At 38.1% G+C, this 23,698-nt stretch overlaps 1 protein-coding gene across 1 annotated transcript in view; it reads left to right on the top strand.

Moving 5' to 3' along the window:
• Positions 1–23,698, top strand: part of LOC124462012 — a 70,570-nt gene that overhangs the window by 1,459 nt on the left and 45,413 nt on the right. Inside the window, exon 3 of the mRNA XM_047013410.1 lies at positions 57–2,134. Within this exon, the coding sequence (XP_046869366.1) occupies positions 57–2,134 (2,078 nt within the window). The remainder of the gene's footprint in view (positions 1–56; positions 2,135–23,698) is intronic.

The following is a 23,698-nucleotide window of genomic DNA, read 5'->3' as shown; positions in this document are numbered from 1 at the left end:
TATCGACATAAGGGCTCTCGCCAAAGAATTCCCCCACCTAGCGGGACTACCGATAGCATCATACACCAACGCACGCCCAAGCCCTAATCGGCATAAATAACTGGTACCTCGCCGTACCCCTTAAAATCAAAGAGGGGGCATGGCACCAACCAATAGCGTCAAAGACGCGACTGGGATGGGCACTACAAAGCTCCACGCCATCAAGGGCCACTAGAGCTAATGTCAGCGTTCACATGTGTTCATGCCGAGACGCAGACGCCAAGCTGCATGAGATCATCAAACAAGCGTTCTCATTAGACGCTACCACAGCAAAACCGCTATCATCACCAGAAGAATCTCAAGCTCTAACCAGACTTGAATCTACTACCGCCTTGAAGAACGGCAGGTACGAGGTCGGTCTAATGTGGAAAGACCCTGAAGTTTTATTACCTGATAGCTACGCAAACGCACTAAAACGGCTTAAATGCCAGCAAAAGCAATTTTCCCGACAACCACAGTTGAAGGAGCAAATCACCAAGCAAATCGAAAACCTCGTCGAAAAGGGCTATGCTCGCATGCTGACGCCGGAGGAAATAGCTGCACCAAACAGATGGACATGGTATCTACCAACCTTCATAACTAAAAATCCAAACAAACCAGAGAAGGTCCGGCTTGTATGGGACGCAGCCGCCCAATCCGGCGGCAAGGCCCTGAATGACTACATCTGGAGTGGTCCAGATCTCCTAAACTCCCTGTTTGACCTCTTACTCTCATTCCGAGTGGGACGAGTGGCTATCTGTGGCGATATCGCCGAGATGTTCCACCAGATCAGAGTGAGACCAGCAGACACCCATGCGCAAAGGTTTCTGTGGTTCGACAGCAAATCCGAGAGGCAAGAGCCTAACGTCTATGTTATGGAAGCGCTTACTTTCGGAATCAATTGCGCACCCTGCATTGCACACTTTATTCGTGACAAAAATGCAGATCGATTCTGCCAACAGTACCCTCAAGCGGCACAAGCCATGAATGACTACCATTACGTGGATGATTTTATATACAGCGGCGACGTGGAAGTCGGAAACATCGCAACTCAAGTCAGAGACATCCATGCAGCAGGTGGTTTCCACATACGCAATTGGTCTTCGAACTCAAAGGAGGTCCTACGAATACTAAAGAGCGATTCGCTACTCCCCGAAGCTGCCGAAATTACCGCAACAGAAAAGGTACTCGGCTTATATTGGATGCCGAACTCCGACGTATTCACATTCATCTGCAAGTTCGCCAGGCTGAAGCGCAACGTTTTAGACAGCGACAAAACACCAACCAAACGCGAGCTCTTGCAAGTACTTATGTCAATGTACGACCCACTCGGCTTCATCTCATGCTTTACAATAGAGCTGAAAATCCTACTGCAAGAAGTCTGGAGAAGCGGCATTGGCTGGGATACTGGTTTGCCCGACGCATTGTTACCCAAATGGATACGATGGAAACGGATCCTTACAACAATCGCCGGATTGACCATCCCGAGATGTTATTTCATCAGCAGCGATCAAATCCATGATGTCCAGTTACACATGTTCGTTGACGCCAGCGAATTGGCATACGCAGCAGTCTGCTACCTTCGGATACGCCAGTGGGAAAGAACCTACCTCAGCTTCGTGGCCTCAAAGGCGAAAGTGGCACCGTTGAGTCCACTATCTATACCAAGGATGGAACTGCAGGCCGCAGTTATCGGAGCAAGGCTGAGTAACCGAATCCAACGCAATCCAAGTTTGTCAATTAACTCGAGTTGTTATTGGTCCGACTCAAAGACTGTTCTCAAATGGCTTCGTATGGATCCACGAAAGTTTCAGCAATTCGTCATGCACCGCGTGGGCGAAATACTGGAATTCACAAACGTTAGCCAATGGAACTGGGTTCCAACCAACCTTAACCCTGCAGATCTTGCTACTAAAACAAACAACGCCAATAAATATAAAACTTGGCTACACGGTCCAGACTATTTGCTGCAGGATCAACACGAGTGGCCAAAATGCGATGATTTGGGGCCACCAAACAATGCTGAAGTCAGGCATAACATACTCTTCATCGACAATTCGCCGATGGAGCTAAAACTTAACGCGGAATATTTTTCCGACTGGCGCACCAATAGCAGGTGGAGACGTCGTTGTAATATTGGACGAGACTCTGCCCCGAAATAGATGGCCAAAAGGTATAGTCGAGCAAACAATCCTGGCCAAAGACAACCAGGTGCGTCGAGTGATCATCAGAACTGCCAACGGGACTCTTCAACGGCCCGTGGCTAAAGTAGCTGTATTAGACGTCGGCTGTTTTGGAGCAAAGCAACCCCCTGAAGAGAGCAGCTTTACTGGGGGGGAATGTTGCCGCCGAAATTCGCTAACTGCCCAGCAGACCCGACGCAGCCACCAATGGGTTAACCCATATCACTCATTCTCTTTCATTTTCATACTTATTCTTAAGCGCCAGCCTACGTGCTGGGAAATTAACCGTTGCATCTTGCGCTTTAAGCTTACATGTTAGGTTCTATGCTTGTTACTAAGCGGCGGACAGAACAGTTTGGTTACAACCGCGAGTAAGGGCGATTAATTTATAGCGGCTCGCTTACAAAAACGGCTCTCTTACAATCATAGCAGCTCTCAAACGGCTCGCTTACAATTAAACGGCTAGCAAACGCATAATAACGACTCGCATACGGCACACACACCATACACACACCCATTAGCATAAGAAATACACGTGGAAGAAATAAATGAAGTATCACGTGAAAAGTGGAGTGTTTTCTTGTGGGTCCGCTAAAACATCGAACCTTAGCGCCAAACTCAACAGTTATTGTAAACGCAGGCATTTGTATCTTGTATCTTGGTATTTACGGGTGGTACCGTAGGTTTATTCCAAATTTCTCCGATCTTACATGCCCTATATCATACGTTTTGTCCGCAAAAAAAGAAGTTTATGTGGACACCAGAGGCAGAAAAAGGTCGTCCGGGATATTGTTAAAAATAAATTTAAAAAAAAGAGACAACAAATCAATTTCTAAGAAGTGAAAAAGCAAAAGCTTTTTGTGTCGGCATCATTGTGTAAGAGCAAGCGAGATAGGCTGTGCTAATTTTGTTGCAAAAAATCGTTGATGCCCAAATACGTTACGACGCAGACACTACATGTACGAGCATGTTTGATAACGCATGTTTAATCAACCCGTTGGCAGAGACAAAGCTGGACGTTAGCGCAAGGTAAAACGTCAGCAGAACCAGAGGTAACCAGTTGGCAGAGGCAAAGCTGGACGTAACGCGAGGTAAAACGTCGGCAGAGGCAGAGGCAACCCGTTGGCAGAGGCAGAAGCTGGACTCGGCAAGAGAGAAAACGTCATAAGAGGCCCGACAACCCGCTGGCAGAAATTAAACGAAGACTTCGTGGTTAATTGAATTTATTCAAACTAACCTTAGCATTAATTATTGGTATTGAACAAAGAAAATTTTAAAATATGGAGCTTGACGATGGCATTGCGAGTCGCAGATTTGCGAAATAAGTTGGCCGAATTGAACCTTTGCACAGTGTAAGCGCGATTTACATAATAGACTTATTACGCATTACAAAATTCAAGACCAAGATAGCAAGGAAGAAGAAGTAGAATCAGTGGTTACAGTTACATGCGAACTGCCTACAAATAATTTTAAAAGGGCGGTGTATCCTATTTTTCCGGCTCAGGTAGTTCCGACATTGATTCGTGGGTGCAACAGATAGAAGAGTGTGCTATTACAGTACAATGGGACAAGTTACAGACCTTTTTGTATGCCAAACAGTTGTTAGCTGCGACAGCCAAATCATTTTTTTGGAGTCAACATGGTATACACAATTTGGAGATATTAAAAGCAGCGTTGCGCAAAGAATTTGGTTCGAAGCGATCAGCAGCTGAGATTCATAGAATATTATCGCAACGTTCTTAGAAAAGAGAGGAGACTTTACATGTAAATTTGTATGCTTTAATGGAAATTGCCAAACCAGTGAGTTTGGACGATGAGAACTTGATAGAATATATTGTAAAGGACATTGCAGACTCACAAGTAAATTAAGCTATTCTATTTCAGAATCTAGAAAAACTGAAATTTTAAATAAATTCGTATCAGTAAGTTCGTGCTTCACACAAGTTTGAGGCTCAGTCAGTAAAAGGGATTAATCAGGGTAAAATAATCTAACGTTATATCTAAAGAAATTGTAGATACTGGCGCTGGTTTATGTCTTATGCGAAGAAATATTTACTTCATGATTGGATCGAAACCGTTATTAGGCGGAGCTAGACACTTAACAGGAATTGGCGACAGTAAAGTGATGACTTTCGGTAGTTATGAACGTAGCATTCCATATAGTGCCAGATAATGACATAAGTTTTGATACTATAGTGGGTCGAACAATATTGATCAATATAAGTGTAACAACAAATCGATTTTATTTTGCTATTCGCAACGATATAGAAGTTTGGTACACCCATAGTTGGAAATTCTTCATCACAAATATTGATGATAGGGATAAGAGTTTAGACATAAATTTGTCGCATTTGAACCATTTGATAAAAGGGGCAGTAGAGAAATTAATTCGGTACCACAAGCCAATAAGAAATGCGATTTGACCAGTAAGCATGAAAATTATATTGAGCGACGAAATACATCAGCACCCGAGACGTTTAGCCCTTTGTGACCAGGTAATTGTTGATAAACAAATTCAAGAATGGCTAGCAGAGAAAATAGAACAGTTGTCTTAGTCTCGAAAAAGAATGGTGAGAAACGTTTATGCTGTGTCTACAGGAAATTAAACGAAAAGATTTTTGGTGATAACTTTCCCATGGTTCATATGGACAGCGTTTTAGAAAAGTTGCAAGGTGCCGAAGTGTTTTCAACTTTAGACTTAACAAACGGATTTTTCCATGTACCGGTAGTCGAAAGCTCTCAGAAATACCGAGCCCCCGAGATTGATCTTAAAATCTTCGATTGCGCCCTTTGTATGATGTCGACATTGCTGATACTTGCATTCCCCCATAGTACGGCACCGTAAGTCCAGATGGGTTTCAGTACGGACGTTATGCGATTGACTTGTTTAATTCTCGCATGTTTTTCGCGGAAACCGAACTGGTGTGATGGGATTGTGCCAGAAATGAGTTTAATTGGATCTGCAAGACCTTTTCAAAAAGCTTCGAAAGACACGGCAGCAAACTGATTGGCCTATAGGATGATGGCTGGGTTTTGTCCTTTTCCACTTTAGGAATCATGATGATAGTGGACCTTTTCCACGCTCTTGGGAAGTAGTCAATTCTTATTATAGCGTTGAACAGTTTGCAGATGTATTGTATGGCAATGATAGGGATTTCTAGGACAATTTTCGATGTAATTGGGTCATGACCAGGGTGTTTTTTTGGCTTTAAGTGGTTTTGAATAGCTGCAGTAATTTCATTCGATTGGAGTTTCGAGTACTCACTATCCGTTATTGTGCTTGAAGGGGGAAATACAATCGAGTTTGATGTTGGATTTGGCTCGAAACGGTTTTCCGTTTGGCAAATACGGATGCCCTATCTTAGTCACTGTGTGCTCATCCACCGGTTGAACTCCTTATCGGTGAAACTGTCTCTGTAGGAGCGCTTAAAGTTGGGTGACCTTTCCAAAGAGGATGTTTAGTGCTGTTTGGACTAAGATTTTCTATGTATTTTCTTTGAGCCCAGCTTTCTTGTCTTAACGCCTTGAAGAGGTTGCGATTGTCATGCCTTAGTCGAAGTTTTGCTGCTGGTGAGCGAGTAATCCGCCATTCTCTTCTTAGACGTCGTTTTTCCGTTACTAGTTGTTTTATCCGCCGGTTCGTAGGCCTGTCATCAGGTTTAGTGTAAGTAGAGGCAGGTGGGGTAGATACTCTTGCTGCAGATCCCAGCATTGACTCCAGTAAAGAGATGCATAAGTCAATGACATCTGCAGCATTCAGTTTCGGCGAACAGTCAATGTGGGCACTCATGTACATTTTAAATTTAAGCCAATTTGTTTTGTTGTTTTTAAGCCCATATGAGCGATCAAGTATTTGAAGTCTAGTTAATAGCGTAAATAGCACTGGAGAGTGATCGGAAGTTATATCTAGCAGTGTATCCGCAAAATCAATCAGGTCAGGCACTTTCTGTGGGTCTGTGGGCCAGTAAGTTGGCCTACCCGGTGAGACCCAATCCATCTTATTGAGTGGGTTGACTATTGTGTTATACAACTGCTTGCCTTTAGGATTTACCAGGCGAGATCCCTAGTGCGTATTTTTGGCGTTATAGTGCCCTACTGCGGTAAATTCCTTTTTTTGAGATTGAGAAGCGTGGTGGGCACTATAGGGCAACCAATGTAGTGTTGCCGCAGCTGGATTGGTCAGTTATAGCAGTTGCTTGTAGGTGCTGAGTTTCAAATATGTTGAGGAACAAGTAGTTTAAACGGTTCTTGATTAGGATACCAGTCCCGCCATGAGCTTTGCCGTCTGAATGATTTGTTGCTTATAAGATATATTTTGGTATTTGAAAATACTTTTTTGCTGTTAATGTGTTTTCGATATCAGCATGACGTCGATTTCACTTGAGTCGAATAATAGTGGTAGGTTATCTTTTTGCTTGGAGATGCCGTTAGCATTCCAAAGAAGCCATTATTTATTATCGATAAGCTTCTGGAGAAGCATGTTTTGATTCCGCATCAGTTCCTGTATGCAGTTTTGAACGTCATAAAAGTGGTCATATTTTGATTAAGTGAGATCAATAGGGCCTCTAAAATTCCACTTGGAGTTTGCTGGCCAAGTTCTGGTGCGCTAGGTGGCGCGTGGTGGAGCGACGGGGTCTCTTTCGCGGGATCCATCTGTCCAGTTCGAAGCACGATAGCGATTGATACACTAGGGCCGGTTGTGTTAGATGATTTAACAGCGGGGGCGAAGAATACCCCCGGTGTAGTTTTGGAGGCGTTGAAGGTGATTTTTGGTCCATCTGGGGGTTTGCGCCTGCTTAGGTGTGATTTAAGATCCTTAAAGACAAGACATCCTCTGTAGTTGGCCGTGTCGTTCCCTACACAGTTACTGCATAGTCGTAGTGCGACGTTATTTCTGTCCTTGGTGCAAATGCCATAGTCAACAGCCAACACACACTCACCTAGGATTGCAATTATTATAGGTGAGAGGGGTTACAACTTACAAGCGGCACTTCATGTATGCTGCATTTGAAGCTGTGTGAAATATTTCGGCGAACTATTCTTCTATATTTTCCTAATAAATCGGATTTATAGTTATAGCATTGGTGACTTATAAGTAAAACGCCTAGTGGACTCGGTGTAAGGGGTAGAGGTCCTGCCTAAAATAGGCTAACTAAATGGCGTGTTTATGTCCGAGGATCTCGATTCACCATAGTTACTGATTGTAACGCCTTTGAGAGTTGCTCGTTGGACTATGTATCTTCAAGATTTTGATTATGTTATTGTACATCGATCAAGTACTCAAATTAGGCATGTCGATGCGTTGAGTCGTTTTGCATGTTTTATGCTTGTTGAGGACACTATTAATAGTGTCCATCTATTAAGCGAAGCTCAGTTACAAGATGAGTGGACCAAGGCAGTAAGGACACTAGTCGAAAACGAAAGTTATAAAGACTTCTATATAGAGAACGAGAATCTCCATAAAGACCCTAATTGTGAGTTGATTGCAGTGCCTTCGGCAATGAAACATGAGATTATTAGACTTGCACATAACTAGGGTCATTTTTCCGTCAAGAAAACGCAAGATTTGTTCGAGAATTCATACGATATTCCCGAATTGAGAGATAAGGTTATTCGTGTGGTACATAGTTGTGTGGAGTGTATTGTTGTTAACGCAAAGGCTGGCGAAGAGAGTGATATCTTACTTCAATAGAGAAGGGTGACCAAAGGAACTTATAAATAAACGGTGTAACTACTTGTTGGTTATTATAGACAGTTTGGTTGTATCACACCAGGAGCACTGGCGTAGATGAAGTGATACGGTGTTTAAAAGTTCAAGCAACAAATTTTGGGAAGCCAGTGTAGTATATCCATACCAAAAATCATTCAACACAAAGAGCTCAACTTGTAACACTTTGTTGCAAGTATAAACAATCAAATATGTACGCAATAAAACATAAGTGTGCACTTGAATATGTTTATGTGTATACATTAATATATATATTCACATAAACATACTCACATAAATATACAGCTAAACATGTTCATATATGTATGTACATTTATATATGCACATACATATATTCAAATGAGCAGCAATGCACAGGCGTAACATGAGCTAGGGCCAAGCCAGCGTGTGAACGCTGACCAAGCACTTTGACGCAAGGGCCCTAAATAATATGTATGTATGTACTGACACTCTCCCTCTCTTTTGTAGCTGTCGCCTAAGTCGCAGCATAGGAATATCTATGCAACAATAGGTTAAGCAAAAGAATATTATTGGAATAAAAATCAATCTAAATATTACCACCAACCAACACTGACCTGTTAGTTCTCTATTAATTAAACCAAAGTGGAACCCGGTCATTACATGGCGACCGTGACAATAGGCCAAGACAAGGCCTAAGGACATCGAAGGACCAAGGAAAAAGGACATCGAGGACCAAGGAGAAAATTTTGTGTACGTATGTGTGTGTGTTAGAAACGAAGAAAAAAAATATATAAGCACGAAACTGAGAAACGGTAACGATGGATAACTACTTTCAAAGAGTTACCAGACGGAACCCGAGTTTAAGAGAAAACATAATTGAGGTGTTTAGAAGTGAACACAGCAACTCCCCTCAAAGCTCGCTAACTCTAGTGCTAATAAGAACTATCTACTCAGAAAAAACTGAAGAAAGATTCCCAGTAAAAGGAGACACAAGAATACAAATGTGCTTCTTACTGAGTGTACCAAATATATGCTGCTACACAAATGCAGCCGGTACTTTCCATTTCTACTTGATGGAATAAAAAAAAAAATAAATAAACCCACACACATACACACAAAAATACAAATTAACAATTGAAGAAAAAGCCAGTGATGATGACTAGCACCGAAACGTCACATCCAGAGGACTTGGATTTCCTGACGGCTGTACCTACCGTACGAGGACGGACCCCTCCTCGAAGAGGTATTAGAGGTGTGTCCAAACGAGGGACCACGCCCACTCACGATAGCTGAGTACCGGGCTCGCCACGAGAAACAGAAGGAAGCCCCCAAAAGAAGTCTAGAGGAGGAAAATACGCCAGGCTAAGGCGTGAAAGGAAGCTCCTCCAGGACCTCCTCCACACAGGACTGGATGACAAGGACCGACAGGACTACACAGAGTGCCTCATGAACAATACAGTTCAACTTCAAAGAGTGAAGACACGCAATGAGTAAATAATTCTCTTGCCCCTAATTTTAATTGAAATTTTATATAAATATTAAAAACAAACACGTACGAGTTTGCACTTGTTGCACAGTACTCTTACTAACCAACCATTGATAGGCTATTACTAAAAACATGCGTAGGCAAAGATTTAATCAAAACATTGTTCAAGCTGTAAGCCTACGCATGTATACTCTTCTATCTTTCCACGTCTCTGGCTCACTGTGCAAGACACAGTTGAGATAATTTTTCTTTTTCAAAAAAAAAAAACGTTTTTTCAAGTTACATATAAATAAAATAAAAACAAATGAATCCATAATGATTTTTTTAAACATTTTTCTCAATAATCGAAAACAGGTCTAAACGACCAAGAAAAACAAAATTTTTTTTTCTCGCTAGAAAGATGGGTTCTCAAGAATCCAAAATAGACCACCCAACGGCTAATGTCGTTAATAGCGTTAAAATAGTAGATCACAGGGAAAATTTAGAGTATATAGAGATGTTGTTGTTAGCCAATCTAATATTAGTAGCTTTAAAACTAGCATTGAAATCATATGCAATGCATAATAAAATAATCAAGAAAAATTTCAGAGTAGAGCAGACGGCCTACATACAGTATAAAAATGGGTCGAGTAGAACTTAAATATTTGAACAAATACGTTCCATTCTTAGACTTCCTCTTTAACAGAGGCGAAACCAATCCAAAATATAAGGAAATCAAATACTGGATTGTGAATAATAGAAAATTCAAAACAAGGATTGCTCACTTGATAGCTCACGCATGTGTGTAGAAGCATATAATCGCCTAAAGCGAAAAAATAGAATTTTACCCACCTGGGTACATAAACTATTTGAAGAATCCATAGAGACAATCGATCTCTCAGGGAATTAATTAAAAAAAAAAGAGAGTGTAATTTTTTTTTAAACAAAATATGATTACTTGGGATGATATAATAAGAGAAGCTAGAATACATGCACAAGAATTAAATAAATCTTGTAAATGCCTCTCGCAGAATAGGGAAACATCCCAAAGTACAATAGAAAAACACTCGAACGTAATAATAGAGAGCCTGAAAAATATCAGAGCTGTGTTAAGAGAACACTATAATAAACTATCTGCGGGACGAAAAACAGCCGCAAATGCATTCTATGATGACTGCAAACAAAAGGCAAAATCCGTATTGAAAAAATATAATCTTGAATATAAACAAACAATTGATTTGGAAAGTTCAATATCTCTAGAAGATAAAACCAAGTTAACGGCTGAAGAAGAGATGGATGAAGAAGAACCATCAGTGAGTTTAAATAACACAAAAATATCTCTTAATAAACCAGCCATTTCCCCAGGAAACGCAAAAATGACTCAAACAGTCACTGATTTTTTAAAGATGGCCTCAAGCCTTATTCCACAGTTTGATGGCAGAAGAGAAAATCTTCAGAGCTTCATGGACGCATTGAATTTGATAAATTCACTAAAAGGCGACGATGAGGAAGCAGCCGTGTGTTTGATAAAAACAAAACCAAAAGGTCACACAAGAAATTCGATAACCTCTGAACAAACAATAGGAGAGATTATCAATAGTATAGCATCAAACGTAAAAACGGAATCGGTAGCGTCAATACCAGCAAAAATTAAAAACCTACCCAGAGAAACAAAACAGCAAGTCAATATGCTCAAGAAATTGAAAATCTTACTGAATCTCTGGAAGGTGCCTTTATACACGACGGCACAACTGTCGAACTAGCCAAAAAGTATACACTTTCAGTCGCTACAGAGGCAATAACAAAGAACTGCATAAACAACCAAGTACGTAACGTACTAAAAGCAGGTATTTTCCGTGACATGAACGAGCTAAGAACAAAGTTCGTAGACAGTAGTACAGCAGAAACAGGACACACGAACCCTGTCATGCACTACCGTCAATACAATAGAAATGGACAAAATAACTACCGAGGTAGAGGTAATTACCAAAATAACGGTTATAGGAATAATAATAATACCGGCGGATATCGTGGTAACTCACGGTACAACAACCGAGGAAGAAATAATTCCAACCGTAACAGCTCGAATCGAGGTAATTCCAACCGAGGTAGCTCTAACAACGCAAATGGTAATGTACGACTTACTCAAAGTAATTCGGAAAACCAATAGAGCCCTGCAGATATTCAGAAGAAACTGTAAATGTATACACCTTCAATCTTAGCCTAAGTATTTTCATCAAAGTTAAAAACGAAAATACAAACAACACATATACCTTCTTGTTAGATACAGGTGCAGACGTATCAATAATAAAAGAAAAAACAGATCCTTTTGAACATATAGATACTTCAAACACAATTGAAATATCAGGAATTGGTGAAGGTTCAATTACTTCCAAAGGTCTAACCCTTATAGAACTGAGACAAAATGAATTCATAATACCATACAACTTCCATATAGTAGGCGAAAGTTTTCCAATTCAATTTGATGGAATTTTAGGACTAGATTTCTTCAAAACATTCAATTGTCAATTAGATTTCAGTGAACCAAACGATTCACTATTATTAAGACCAAAAAATTTAAATTTTGCAATAAATATCCCAATATTACATACTTGTGACAGCAATACCACAATACTCCCAGCGAGATCTGAAGTAATCCGGCAAATAAATATTCCAAATGAAAAATCAAATATCGCCATATTAAATCAAGAGGTCGAAAATGGAATATTTATTTGAAATTCAATCTGCAGTCCGAACAAAACATTTGCCCGAATTTTAAACACAACAAAAACAGTTGTGTAAACATTTTAAATTTAAAAACCATAAAATATGAATCATTAAAGAATTATGAAATTGTACAGACAACTGATGACCCAAGAAGTCAATCAGTAATACAAAAACTAAAACCAAACTTCCCACCTATGTTCAAAAATGTACTAGAAGAACTCTGCACCAAGTATACAGATGTATTTGGTTTAGAAAACGAACCAATTACTACAAACAACTTTTATAAACAAGAACTAAGATTGAATGACAATCAGCCAGTATACACAAAAAACTACAGAATACCACACATGCATAAAGAAGAAATAATTAGACAAGTCGATAAACTCATTAAAGATAAAATAGTTGAACCATCAGTGTCCGAGTATAATAGTCCGTTATTACTGGTACCGAAAAAGGGTTTACCAGGATCAGAAAAGAAACGATGGCGATTGGTAATAGACTATCGTCAAATAAACAAAAAATTGTTGTCCGATAAATTTCCATTATCAAGAATAGACGACATTCTTGATCAACTAGGCAGAGCCAAATATTTTTCATGCCTAGATTTAATGTCCGGTTTTCACCAAATAGAACTAAAAGATGAATCGCGGAGCATTACGTCATTTTACACCAGCAATGGATCTTATCAGTTTACTAGACTACCGAATGGTCTGAAAATTGCACCAAATTCCTTTCAAAGAATGATGACAATTGCTTTCTCTGGATTAAATCCGTCACAAGCATTCCTTTACATGGATGACTTAATAGTCATCGGCTGTTCTGAGAAACACATGCTCAAAACCTAAAGGATATTTTTGACATATGCAGAAAACACAACCTAAAACTGCATCCAGAGAAATGTTCATTCTTCATGCACGATGTGACATTTTTAGGTCACAAGTGTACCGACAAGGGAATATTGCCAGATGACACCAAATATGACGTCTTTGAAAAATATCCAGTACCAACAGATGCTGATAGTGCTAGAAGATTCGTAGCCTTTTGTAACTATTACAGACGTTTTATTAAAAACTTCGCAGAACATGCACGTCCGATAACACAACTGTGTAAGAAAAACGTAGAATTTGTTTGGTCTGAAGAAGACCAAAGAGGATTTGAATATCTGAAAAAAGCCTTAATAGAACCCACACTGCTGCAGTATCCAGATTTTAGCAAAGAATTTTGCGTAATAACAGATGCTAGCAAATATGCATGTGGAGCAGCACTAACTCAAACTTATGGCGATAAGCAGTTGCCAGTAGGATACGCATCCCGTTCGTTCACTAAAGGTGAGCAGGAACTAGCTGCGATACACTGGGCTATCACTTTCGCCCATATATATATGGCAGACACTTCAGAGTCAAAACAGACCATAGACCCCTAACGTATTTATTTTCTATGATAAATCCGAGTTCAAAATTAACAAGAATGAGACTTGATCTAGAGGAATATGAATTTACATTAGAATATCTGAAGGGAAAAGATAATTTTGTTGCGGATGCATTATCCCGCATTACAATACAAGAACCAAAAAACACAAAAGCACATGTCCTGAAAGTCACTACCAGGCAGCAAAGTAGACAAAATAATCTCTTGCCAGATGATAAAAATGAAAATACAATTAGGCAAGTACCTAATGATGCTTCTAAGCCCAAAATATATAAAGTACTCTACATTGATGAAGTACAAAAAGTAGTGACCTTGCGCATAACACACGATTTATGTTTCCTCAAACATGGAAAGAAAGTTATAGCAAGAATTGAGATTGAAGATCTGTACACCAATGGAAATCTAGACTTAGGTCAGTTTTTTCAAAGGCTTGAAAAACAAGCCGGTATACTTGACATCAAACGACTCAAATTGGCACCGAGTGAAGAGATCTTTGAAACATTCAATAGAATCTTTTAAAGAAAACATTAAGAGTAGCGCTACTCCAACCGGTGACCATTATAGAAAAAAATAAAGATAAAGAAGCAATATTGTCTACATACCATGATGATCCGATACAGGGTGGCCATACAGGCATTACAAAAACTTTGGCCAAAGTAAAAAGACATTATTATAGGAAAAACATGACACGTCATGTAAAAGACTGCATTAATAAATGTGAAAAATGCCTAAAGTCAAAAACGACAAAGCACATAAAAACACCCTTAGTTATTACATAAACCCCCATACATGCTTTTGATAGGGTAATAGTAGGCACCATTGGTCCATTACCAAAATCCGAAAATGGTAACGAATATGCAGTCACTCTAATATGTGACTTGACGAAATACCTAGTAGCAATACCAGTTCCCAATAAAAGATCTACAACAATCGCGAAAGCTATTTTTGAATCCTTCATTCTGAAGTACGGTCCAATGAAGACGTTCATTACGGACATGGGAACAGAATACAAAAATTCAATAATAAATGACTTGTGCAAATATTTAAAAATAGACAACATTACGTCTACTGCACACCACCACCAGACCTTGGGTACAATGAGTACATTCGATCATATATATCAGTAGATAAAACTGATTGGGACATATGGTTACAATATTTTGAGTACTGTTTTAACACAACCCCGTCAGTAACACACAAATACTGTCCATATGAACTTGTATTTGGTAAACAAAATAATTTACCAACGCATTTTAATAGCATAAATAGAATAGAACCATTATATAGATGATTATGCTAAAGAAGTTAAGTTTAGATTAGAACTAGCATACAGTAGAGCTAGAATAATGTTAGAGGAACGTAAGGAAAACCAGAAACATTTTTATGACAATAAGTCAGCAGATTTTAAAATAGAAATAGGAGATAAGGTTTTCTTAATAAACGAAGCTGGTCATAAACTTGACTCAGCCTATATAGGACCCTTCGAAGTGGTAGAGATATCTAAAAACAACAAGATAAAAATTAGGAACAATAAAAATAAGATACAAACAGTACATTAGGATAGGTTAAAAATTTGCAAAAATAATTAAAAAAAAAAAAAAAAAAAAAAACCAAAAGAAATATATAAAATTTTTTTATGGATTCAATTACTAAAACTACTTCATTCTATTACGAATATAAAAAAAAAACGAAATTTTTTTGAGAAAGAAAATTTGTCTGGCCAGACACAAATAAAATGAAGTAAGTAAGTCGTCTCGCCGACTTTGGTATACCATACACCAGTAAAGCAAATATTTCAACTTTATTAAACAAATGCATTTTCACATGCTTCTTACAAGTATATCTTAGTATCTCGCTCACTCAATCATACGAGCACCCTAGCGCCCCACCAGCCAACGCGTTGCAAAATTTTTACACATACAAAATGTGTGCATTTACTAAGCGAATATACATACCAAATATGGTGTCTCTAGCTGGAATAGTTTTTGAGATAAACGCTTTTTTTAAATTGCGGGGGCGGAAAGGGGCGTGGCAAAAATTTGAAATAAACTTGATCACTCTACATACTACACGAGTCTACATACCAAATTTGGTGGCTCTAGCTCTTACAGTCTCCGAGATCTAGGTGTTCATACGGACAGACGGACAGACGGACGGACGGACAGACGGACAGACGGACAGACGGACGGACGGACAGACGGACGGACAGACGGACATGGCTAGATCGACTCGGTTGTTGATCCTGATCAAGAATATATATACTTTGTGGGGTCGGAGATGCTTCCTTCTGCCTGTTACATACATTTTGGCGACTTTAATATACCATTTCACCCTATGGGTGTATGGTATAACAATTTTTCTAACAAACACATACATTACTATTAATCAATCATTAATTATCATTAGTAGTAATTAATAAATAACTCCATAATATTACGTTATTTTCTAAAAAGGGGACACCTCCCCTTGTGTTTTGGTGTAGTATATCCATACCAAAAATCATTCAACACAAAGAGCTCAACTTGTAACACTTTGTTGCAAGTATAAACAATCAAATATGTACGCAATAAAACATAAGTGTGCACTTGAATATGTTTATGTGTATACATTAATATATACTGACCAAGCACTTTGACGCAAGCGCCCTAAATAATGTTTATGTATGTACTGACACTCTCCCTCTCTTTTGTAGCTGTCGCCTAAGTCGCAGCATGAGAATATCTATGCAACAATAGGATAAGCAAAAGAATATTATTCGAATAAAAATCCATCTGAATATTACCACCAACCAACACTGACGTGTTAGTTCTCTATTAATTAAACCAAAGTGGAACCCGGTCATTACACCAGTACGTTTGATATCTGATAGAAGCGCGGCTTTTACATCTCAAAAAAGTATTGCGAGGATCACGACATCGTGCTAGGAAGTGGGCAGGTTGAAAGGGTTGAAATACGTAGGGAAGGTTTAACAAATCATCAAGTACTAAGTACTAAGATCGCTCCTTTTAAGATCCTAACAAGACATACCTCCCATTGACATACCAAGATCAGAAGATGTAAACCTTAAAAAACTAGTCGATGATCTTCTAATCGAAGAACTAGCAGAACATAAGAAGAAAAAACGAATGGAAGCACTTGAAAATATAAAACAAATTCAGGAGGAGAACAAGAAGTCATCTAATCTAAAGAGAAAAGAGGGAAAACGATTTACAATGAATGATTTGGTTGCTATTAAGCGTCCCTAATATGGGGTTGGTCTGAAACTTAAAGAAAAGTAGGACCATATAATGTGAGGTAATCGAGGAATATTTGAAGTAGAGAAAGTCGAACAAACAGAGGGGCCTAATAGGACATCAACTGTATCGGAATATATGAAGTTGTGGCGAATGTACTGTCTGGATAATGCCCAAATGTGGGATAAGACATTGATAGAGCAGAATCTAAAGTAATAAAAGTGAAGAAATAAACACGTAGTTGCCGAACATTCTAGTAGTAGTAGAGAGAGCAGGGTTAAAAAAGCTGTAAATCATTCGCAAAGAAACTGTCAACTGAATCCCACGTCAAGGTCCATCAGTAGTCAGGTGTTATTTTTATAAATATGTTTATAAATTCTTAACAATATATTGAACTCGATTGTCATGAAAAAATTCAAATATTAATAAATAAATAAATATAGTAACGATCATTGAATCAACGCTACATATATTAAAGCAACCATTGACTTCAGCTCCTATCCAAGCAAATGCAAATTTGGAAAATGCATTTTTTCTCCATTGTGACGCTACTGATTATAAAATAGGAGCTGCTTTAATTAAATTAAGTGAGGACAACGATGAGAAACCAATTGCATATATGTCTAAAAGGTTAAGTTGAGCTCAACGTATTTATAGTGTTACGGAAAGGGAATGTTTAGCGGTCGTTTTGGCCATTGAAAGGTTTAGATGTTACAAGAAGATTCAGGAGTTTGAAGTTGTAACTGATCATTCCGGTTTATTAGGGCTTATGCGTCAACAGAATTTCTCAGATAGATTATCAAGGTGAACATTTAGGCTTCAACAGTTTAAATTTTCTATTTCACATATCATATGCTTTCACATATCATATGGTGCACGGGATCATATGGTGCTGGATGCACTTTCACGCTTATATGAGGATGAAATAGCCGAATTAGAAATTGAAACTTAAGCTCCAAATGATATTCTCCGTCCTCCCATGGGAAAACCATAATTTACATGCCGTCAATTTTAAAGCTTTTATATTGATTTACTTGGCCCATACCCGAAAAGCAAAAGATGAGACGTTGGTCTGTTGATTGTATTAGACCACTACAGCAAATATTATTGGCTATTTGCACTTAAAAAATTTAATTCTTTGTCCAATCAACACTTTTTGTTGACGAATATTTTTCATTGCTTTCCAGAGTCAATTATCAGTGATAATGAAGTCCAATTTAAGGCCAACCATTTTAACGCATTTCTTACCGAATTAGGTTTCACTCAAATGTATACTGCTCTATACTCGCCTCAGAGTAGTTCAGCAAAACGCGTTTACGACAATAGCTTAGAAAATAACGAAGCTATTGAGAAAAGTCACTGTTCGTGACTTTGCCATTTATATGGGAGCTATGTGATATAGTGATCCGATCCGGCTAAATCCGAGATATACAACCCCTGCAGTATATACAAGCCTAAATGCAAAATTTCAGCGTTGTAGCTACACCGGTCTAAGAGGAGTTTGCGTTGATCCAGACGGACGGACGGACGGACGAGCATGGCTTTTTGAACTCGTCTCGTCGTGCTGATCAAGCATATATATACTTTATATGGTTGGAGATGCTTCATTCTATGCGTTGCACACTTCTGACCAAAATTAATATACCCTTTTTGCAAGGGTATAAAAAGAGTTTGGGACATGTAAAAATACACAAATACATATAGTTTGGAACCCTTGACTCAAAGTGATTGATCAGCGTTCACACGCTGGATTGGGTCTAGCTCATGTTAAGCTTGTGCATACATCACTTTCACTCGTTGCAGAGGACGGACGCGTTTTTTTTGCGCTTATCAATTTTTACTTTTTCTCGCGATTTAATACTTTTCTATAACTTGTAAATTCATTATCGGCTTAATTAGTAATAATTCCAGCATCCGAATTTTATTTTTTTCGCGAATCTTGCTGTCGCTTTTGTGTTTTTGTTTAAATTTAAATAAAATCAAAACTTAAAACAATACTTGCATTAGCGGTGTTGTTGATTTGTTTATCTCTTTTGCTTTTTGTCTTTACCGTTTTAACTAACTCTCGCGCCCTTTCGTACAAATTGTCGTTGCATGTGTTCAATTTGACGCGCTCTCCCGCTCATTCCTATTCTGGTTTGATTTGTGCTCTCGTCTCTTTTAATTCTTTAGTTGTGAAGGCTTACTCTGCACATTAACCCTTGTGTCAGAACCGGTCAGTATATTCTTATACACAGATTTTTTACCTTTAGAATTTTTATTTTTTGTATTTCCTTTTTTAATTAAATTAAACTTTTTGATACAATGGTTGTCTGGTAAAAAAATGATTATATTGTTTGTTGGTTGTGTGACAATGCGGTTCACGTTAAGTGTGCAGCCGTCTCTCAAAGCTTGGCTTATAACTGTTCTTCCACTCTTTTTTATGCTGTGCACTCTAGCTGTCTCTTTGTATTTATTGATTTCTTATCGATAATTATCTTAATGCTGTGTTTTTAAATTTTCTATATATGTTTATCTATTTTTGCCTTTTGTTTCCTTCGGCTTTTCAATGGCTTGTTGTCTACCTACTTGCAGGCATTCTGTTCGTTTGCGATAATCTAATTCACTTAAAATGTGCTGGCCTGAACGGCCGCGACTATGACTAATCCTGAGCTTGGATTAATGCGCTGGACTTGCGCATCTTGAGCCAACCAGTAGCTTGATTTCGGTTTAAAGTTTCTTTCTTTAAACAAACTGGACAAACAGCTGTCTAACGAGTGTGACCCTAGTGTACATTTATTGTCGCAAATTAAGTTCGTTTCACGATCTGAGAAGTTACCCTAGAAATGTACCCTTGAGTTGCCTCATAAGCAGTAGGCAGCACTCTCTATTGCAAATTCTCCCATCTTACTTTCGCCTACACCATCTTTTTGTCCCTCTTTATGCTCTTCTTTTCAGATTGAAGTACCCAGCACAAGCATGCCGAACAGACTAGAACCCCAGAGAGCGGCGCAGCGAGAGCGAAAAACGTTCGCTAGCAGCAGTGTCGCTACGCATCAAAAATAATTCAGTCTGCCACAGATCGCAGAACGATGAACGCATGTCTGTGTCGCTGCGCTTCAGTACCGGTCGCCGGGGAATCGCCGGGGACATGTCGCTTGTCCGCGGGGACAATCTAGCGCCATTAAAATTGCGGCGACATTTAACATTGCATGTCCTAGCTTTCAAGACCGGAACGACAACCTAGCGACAGTTGTCGCTCCAGTCGTTAAGACAAATGTCCAAATGTCAAGCACTGTACCGATGCTTTGTCGCTTTTCCAGTCGCCGACGACCAGAGCGACTAATAGACAGCCCGGCGACCAGAGAGACATATGTTGCTCAATGGTCTTGTGAACGGGATCATTGAGCGACAATTGTCCCTCTAGTCCAGGGCCCGGCACAAGGAGAGCGCTAAAAAGTTTAGTTGTATGTGTGCACTTGCTTGTGTGCGTATGTTGCTTTACACACAAAATGAAACTTTATCAATTTCTGCCTCAAATCAAGAAAACGAGTGCAGCAAATAATCTTATGCAAGAAAAAGATAGAGAAAACAAAGCAGCGATCAATTTTTTCATGTGTCTTCTCTCAACAAAGCGACATACCACCCTCTTGCTCATGATTTTTTTGTGTGAGGTCTTCGGCAGCCGTTCGGCTTACACGCATAAGAGGTGCCGAACGTGTTCGTCCCCCGGGGGATATGAGTGCCGGGCTCTGCTCTAGTCTTTAGATAGGTTCCAAGGCTCAACTTTTTGTGTTTCTTATCCAGGTTGTGGCTCTTCACAAGAGGGAGTTGTCTCCAGCTAATTGAAAGGTCTGCAAATATAAAAAATAATTAAAATTTTGTGCTTTTCATACAACAGCTGTGTACTTTACTAGCTTTTATGAATTTCCGACGTAATGCTGTTCTTGAAGTCAATTATTTCTAAGCCAGTTGATAATGTTTTTTTTTTTGTGAGAAAAAAAATTAAATTATTACAAAAATTTTTATCTTTTAACACAGCTTGGGGTCGATCTCGCATTTAATTTTGTTGGCAAAATACTTCGATTTCCTTTCACTCTCTGTACTCATACTTCACTTAGAAACTGCTATAAATGCATAAGAATGCAAAAAAAAATTAAATTATTAAATAGAATTAATTAAAAATATACTTTATGGGGTCGGAAACGTCTCCTTCTGTGCGTTACAAACATCTGACAAATCTTATAATAACCTCTGCAAGGGTATAAACATGGCAATTACACAAAAAAAAATGAAGACTTAACCAAGGCTAAAATATTTTCTAGTAAAATTCGTTGAACAAAAAGATGAAGAAAACTTAAAGACAAATAGAAATGGCAATAACAAAATAACACATCAATTATTAAACAAAAAACCGAAAAAAAACTCACCACCAACAAATAAGATGAAAAAAAAAGTATAAAAACAAAATTAAACACTTTTAGCCAAAGTGAATGTTGCCATTATTATTTCTGATGACAACAGGTGAAAATTTCTGGCCAAAAGTGAAGAAAAAAACTTAATTTATTAACTCAAACAATTTAATAATGAATGAGCTAAAAATTTAAAAGCATTGGAAAATAAATAACATCTTAAGAAACAATTTTAAATGGATTGGAATATTATAAATTGAAGAAGAAATTAATTATACATTCTATTGATTTCAAAAGATCTCTAGTACTTACGTACAGTGAAATATCGTTTTAATGAATTTGAAGTATGTAGTGAGTTATTTGTAAAATATTGCAGTTCGAAGAAGAAGTTACTAGATTATTTTAAGGACTATCTTCAGTCTTTTTCTAATAACAAGAAATACTTTTTGACATTTCTATTTTTTTTGAGCTACAGTATATTTAAAAAACAGAAATTAGCATATTTCTAGAGTAATTTTTTTTAACTTTTCCTTAATTTTTAAACTCTTTTTCCTCAATGAAAATTAAAACCAGGCTGCAGTACTTTCATATTGAAAGAAGCTTTAATATATAGTAGGTTTAGTAGGTACAAAATTACCGATACCTTTTACTTAACCCATTCAAGTTTCAAGTTAGTTATTAATCATAAATCGCAAATGCAGCAAAAACCTTGGGGCGAAAATTTCATTGATTGGTTTAATGGGCGCCTGAATGTTTCTGGAAGTAACTCAGCTATATTTGAATCGATTGTCATGAAATTGGTTATGAATACTAAAATAGTCTTAGTTTTATCCAGTTTTATCAATATTCAGAAGATATTTAGAAGAACAAAAGCCACAAATTACATCAAATTATTGCATATAAAAAGAATTCAATAGATCAGGCTTCAATATTCTATACATTCTATAATAAACAAAGAGACTAACAGAGTTGATTTTAAAGTTTCAATTCTGATTGTTTCCCTCAATTCACTTTAAAGGTGACAAATAGAACTCTTAGCCTACTCACACACAGTTCTAAATACACACTTAAGGACAAAAAACACACACAACTACAAATACATTCATCATACGCAACGTTGGCGTTGCCGTTAGCCTTGAACTTTTCCATTAAGCCAAATATTATTAATTACATTTTAACGGTAACTCCAAACAAATAGCAAGGCAAAAAACAATAAAACAAAAAACCACGCAAATGATTTTGTTTGATGAAAGTATATAATTTGTATTTGTATTTTTTTTTGCTTTTTGGCAAACAACAAATATTTTGAAAGCCAGCCAGGACAAAACGGGAACCTGTTTGGCCCCGGTGAACCGACTGCGGCAGAGTCGACGTCGGCAGCGTTTGTCTTGTTCGTTTTCAACTCGATCTTCTTCTTCTTCATCTTCATAAGCGTCAAAAATCTTTTGCCATGTCAGCGCGCAAGGCGAGTAAGTTTTACATACTCTTTCAGATTTTAGTCATATTTTCTAGCCACAAAGTTTCATTAAGACCAGACGAAAAGAGATCCCCTACCCAAAAAACCCGCCAGTGCCGCCATCTGATTCACTTCATGCTAATTTATCTCAATGTTGGTGGCGGCCTGTTTTATTATACCCTTGCAAAAAGGGTATATTAATTTTGGTCAAAAGTGTGCAACGCATAGAAGGAAGCATCTCCGACCATATAAAGTATATATAGTCATATATCCGACTCCAATACCCAATAACATATAAATATTTCGGCCCCTAAAATTCATAACGTTAAAGTAAACATCCGTTTTTATAAACAATTGTCCCCCTCAAAACCAAAGCGTATGAACGCTAATCCATAAAAACTAACATAAACAATTGAACACTTGAAATAATAATTGTCCCCCTAACAACCAAAGGCGTGAGAACGCTAACTCAGCAATTAAAATCGGACCAATCAAATCGTCGAAATATCAACCACGCCACCAAAGGGCTCCCAAATTTAGCTATAAACCAGCTATAACCATAAGACATTTTTGTAATCAGTTCTAAGTTTTCATTCAAATAATAAAGTACGTTGCTTTTAACTCACAAAAAATGTCTTTTTTTTTCCTTATTGCGAAAATCGGATATTTAATTGGCGCAGTCGGTAGGATTGGAAAAAAGTTATTCTATCCGTGTTACATATAGAATTGTTATCCGTGTGTTACATAGAATTGGTGAATAATCATTGTAGTGAACTGTTATTCTATCCGTGCGACGCGTAGAATTGTTATCCGTGCGTTACACAGAATTAGTGAATAATCACTATAAAATTCCGATCCGACATCAAGAACTTACGGGTAGTGCTCAAAAGTCTACAACAGTGAAAAATATTTGCTGCCAACTGTGCGCGAAAATATCAACTGTGTGTTGCAACCAAAAAAAAAATTTTTACGCCAACTGTGCGCGAAAATATTAACTGTGTGTTACAACTATTAAATCCAATTTAGGAACAAAAACGCCAACTTGTGTGCGAACAAAAAACCAAAATCCAAAATAAAACATAACCAAAACCCAGAAAATTAACAAAAC

The sequence above is a fragment of the Drosophila willistoni genome, unplaced genomic scaffold, assembly GCF_018902025.1.
Source record: "Drosophila willistoni isolate 14030-0811.24 unplaced genomic scaffold, UCI_dwil_1.1 Seg819, whole genome shotgun sequence".
Lineage (NCBI taxonomy): Eukaryota > Metazoa > Arthropoda > Insecta > Diptera > Drosophilidae > Drosophila > Drosophila willistoni.
This window is presented reverse-complemented; position numbering and strand designations above follow the sequence as displayed.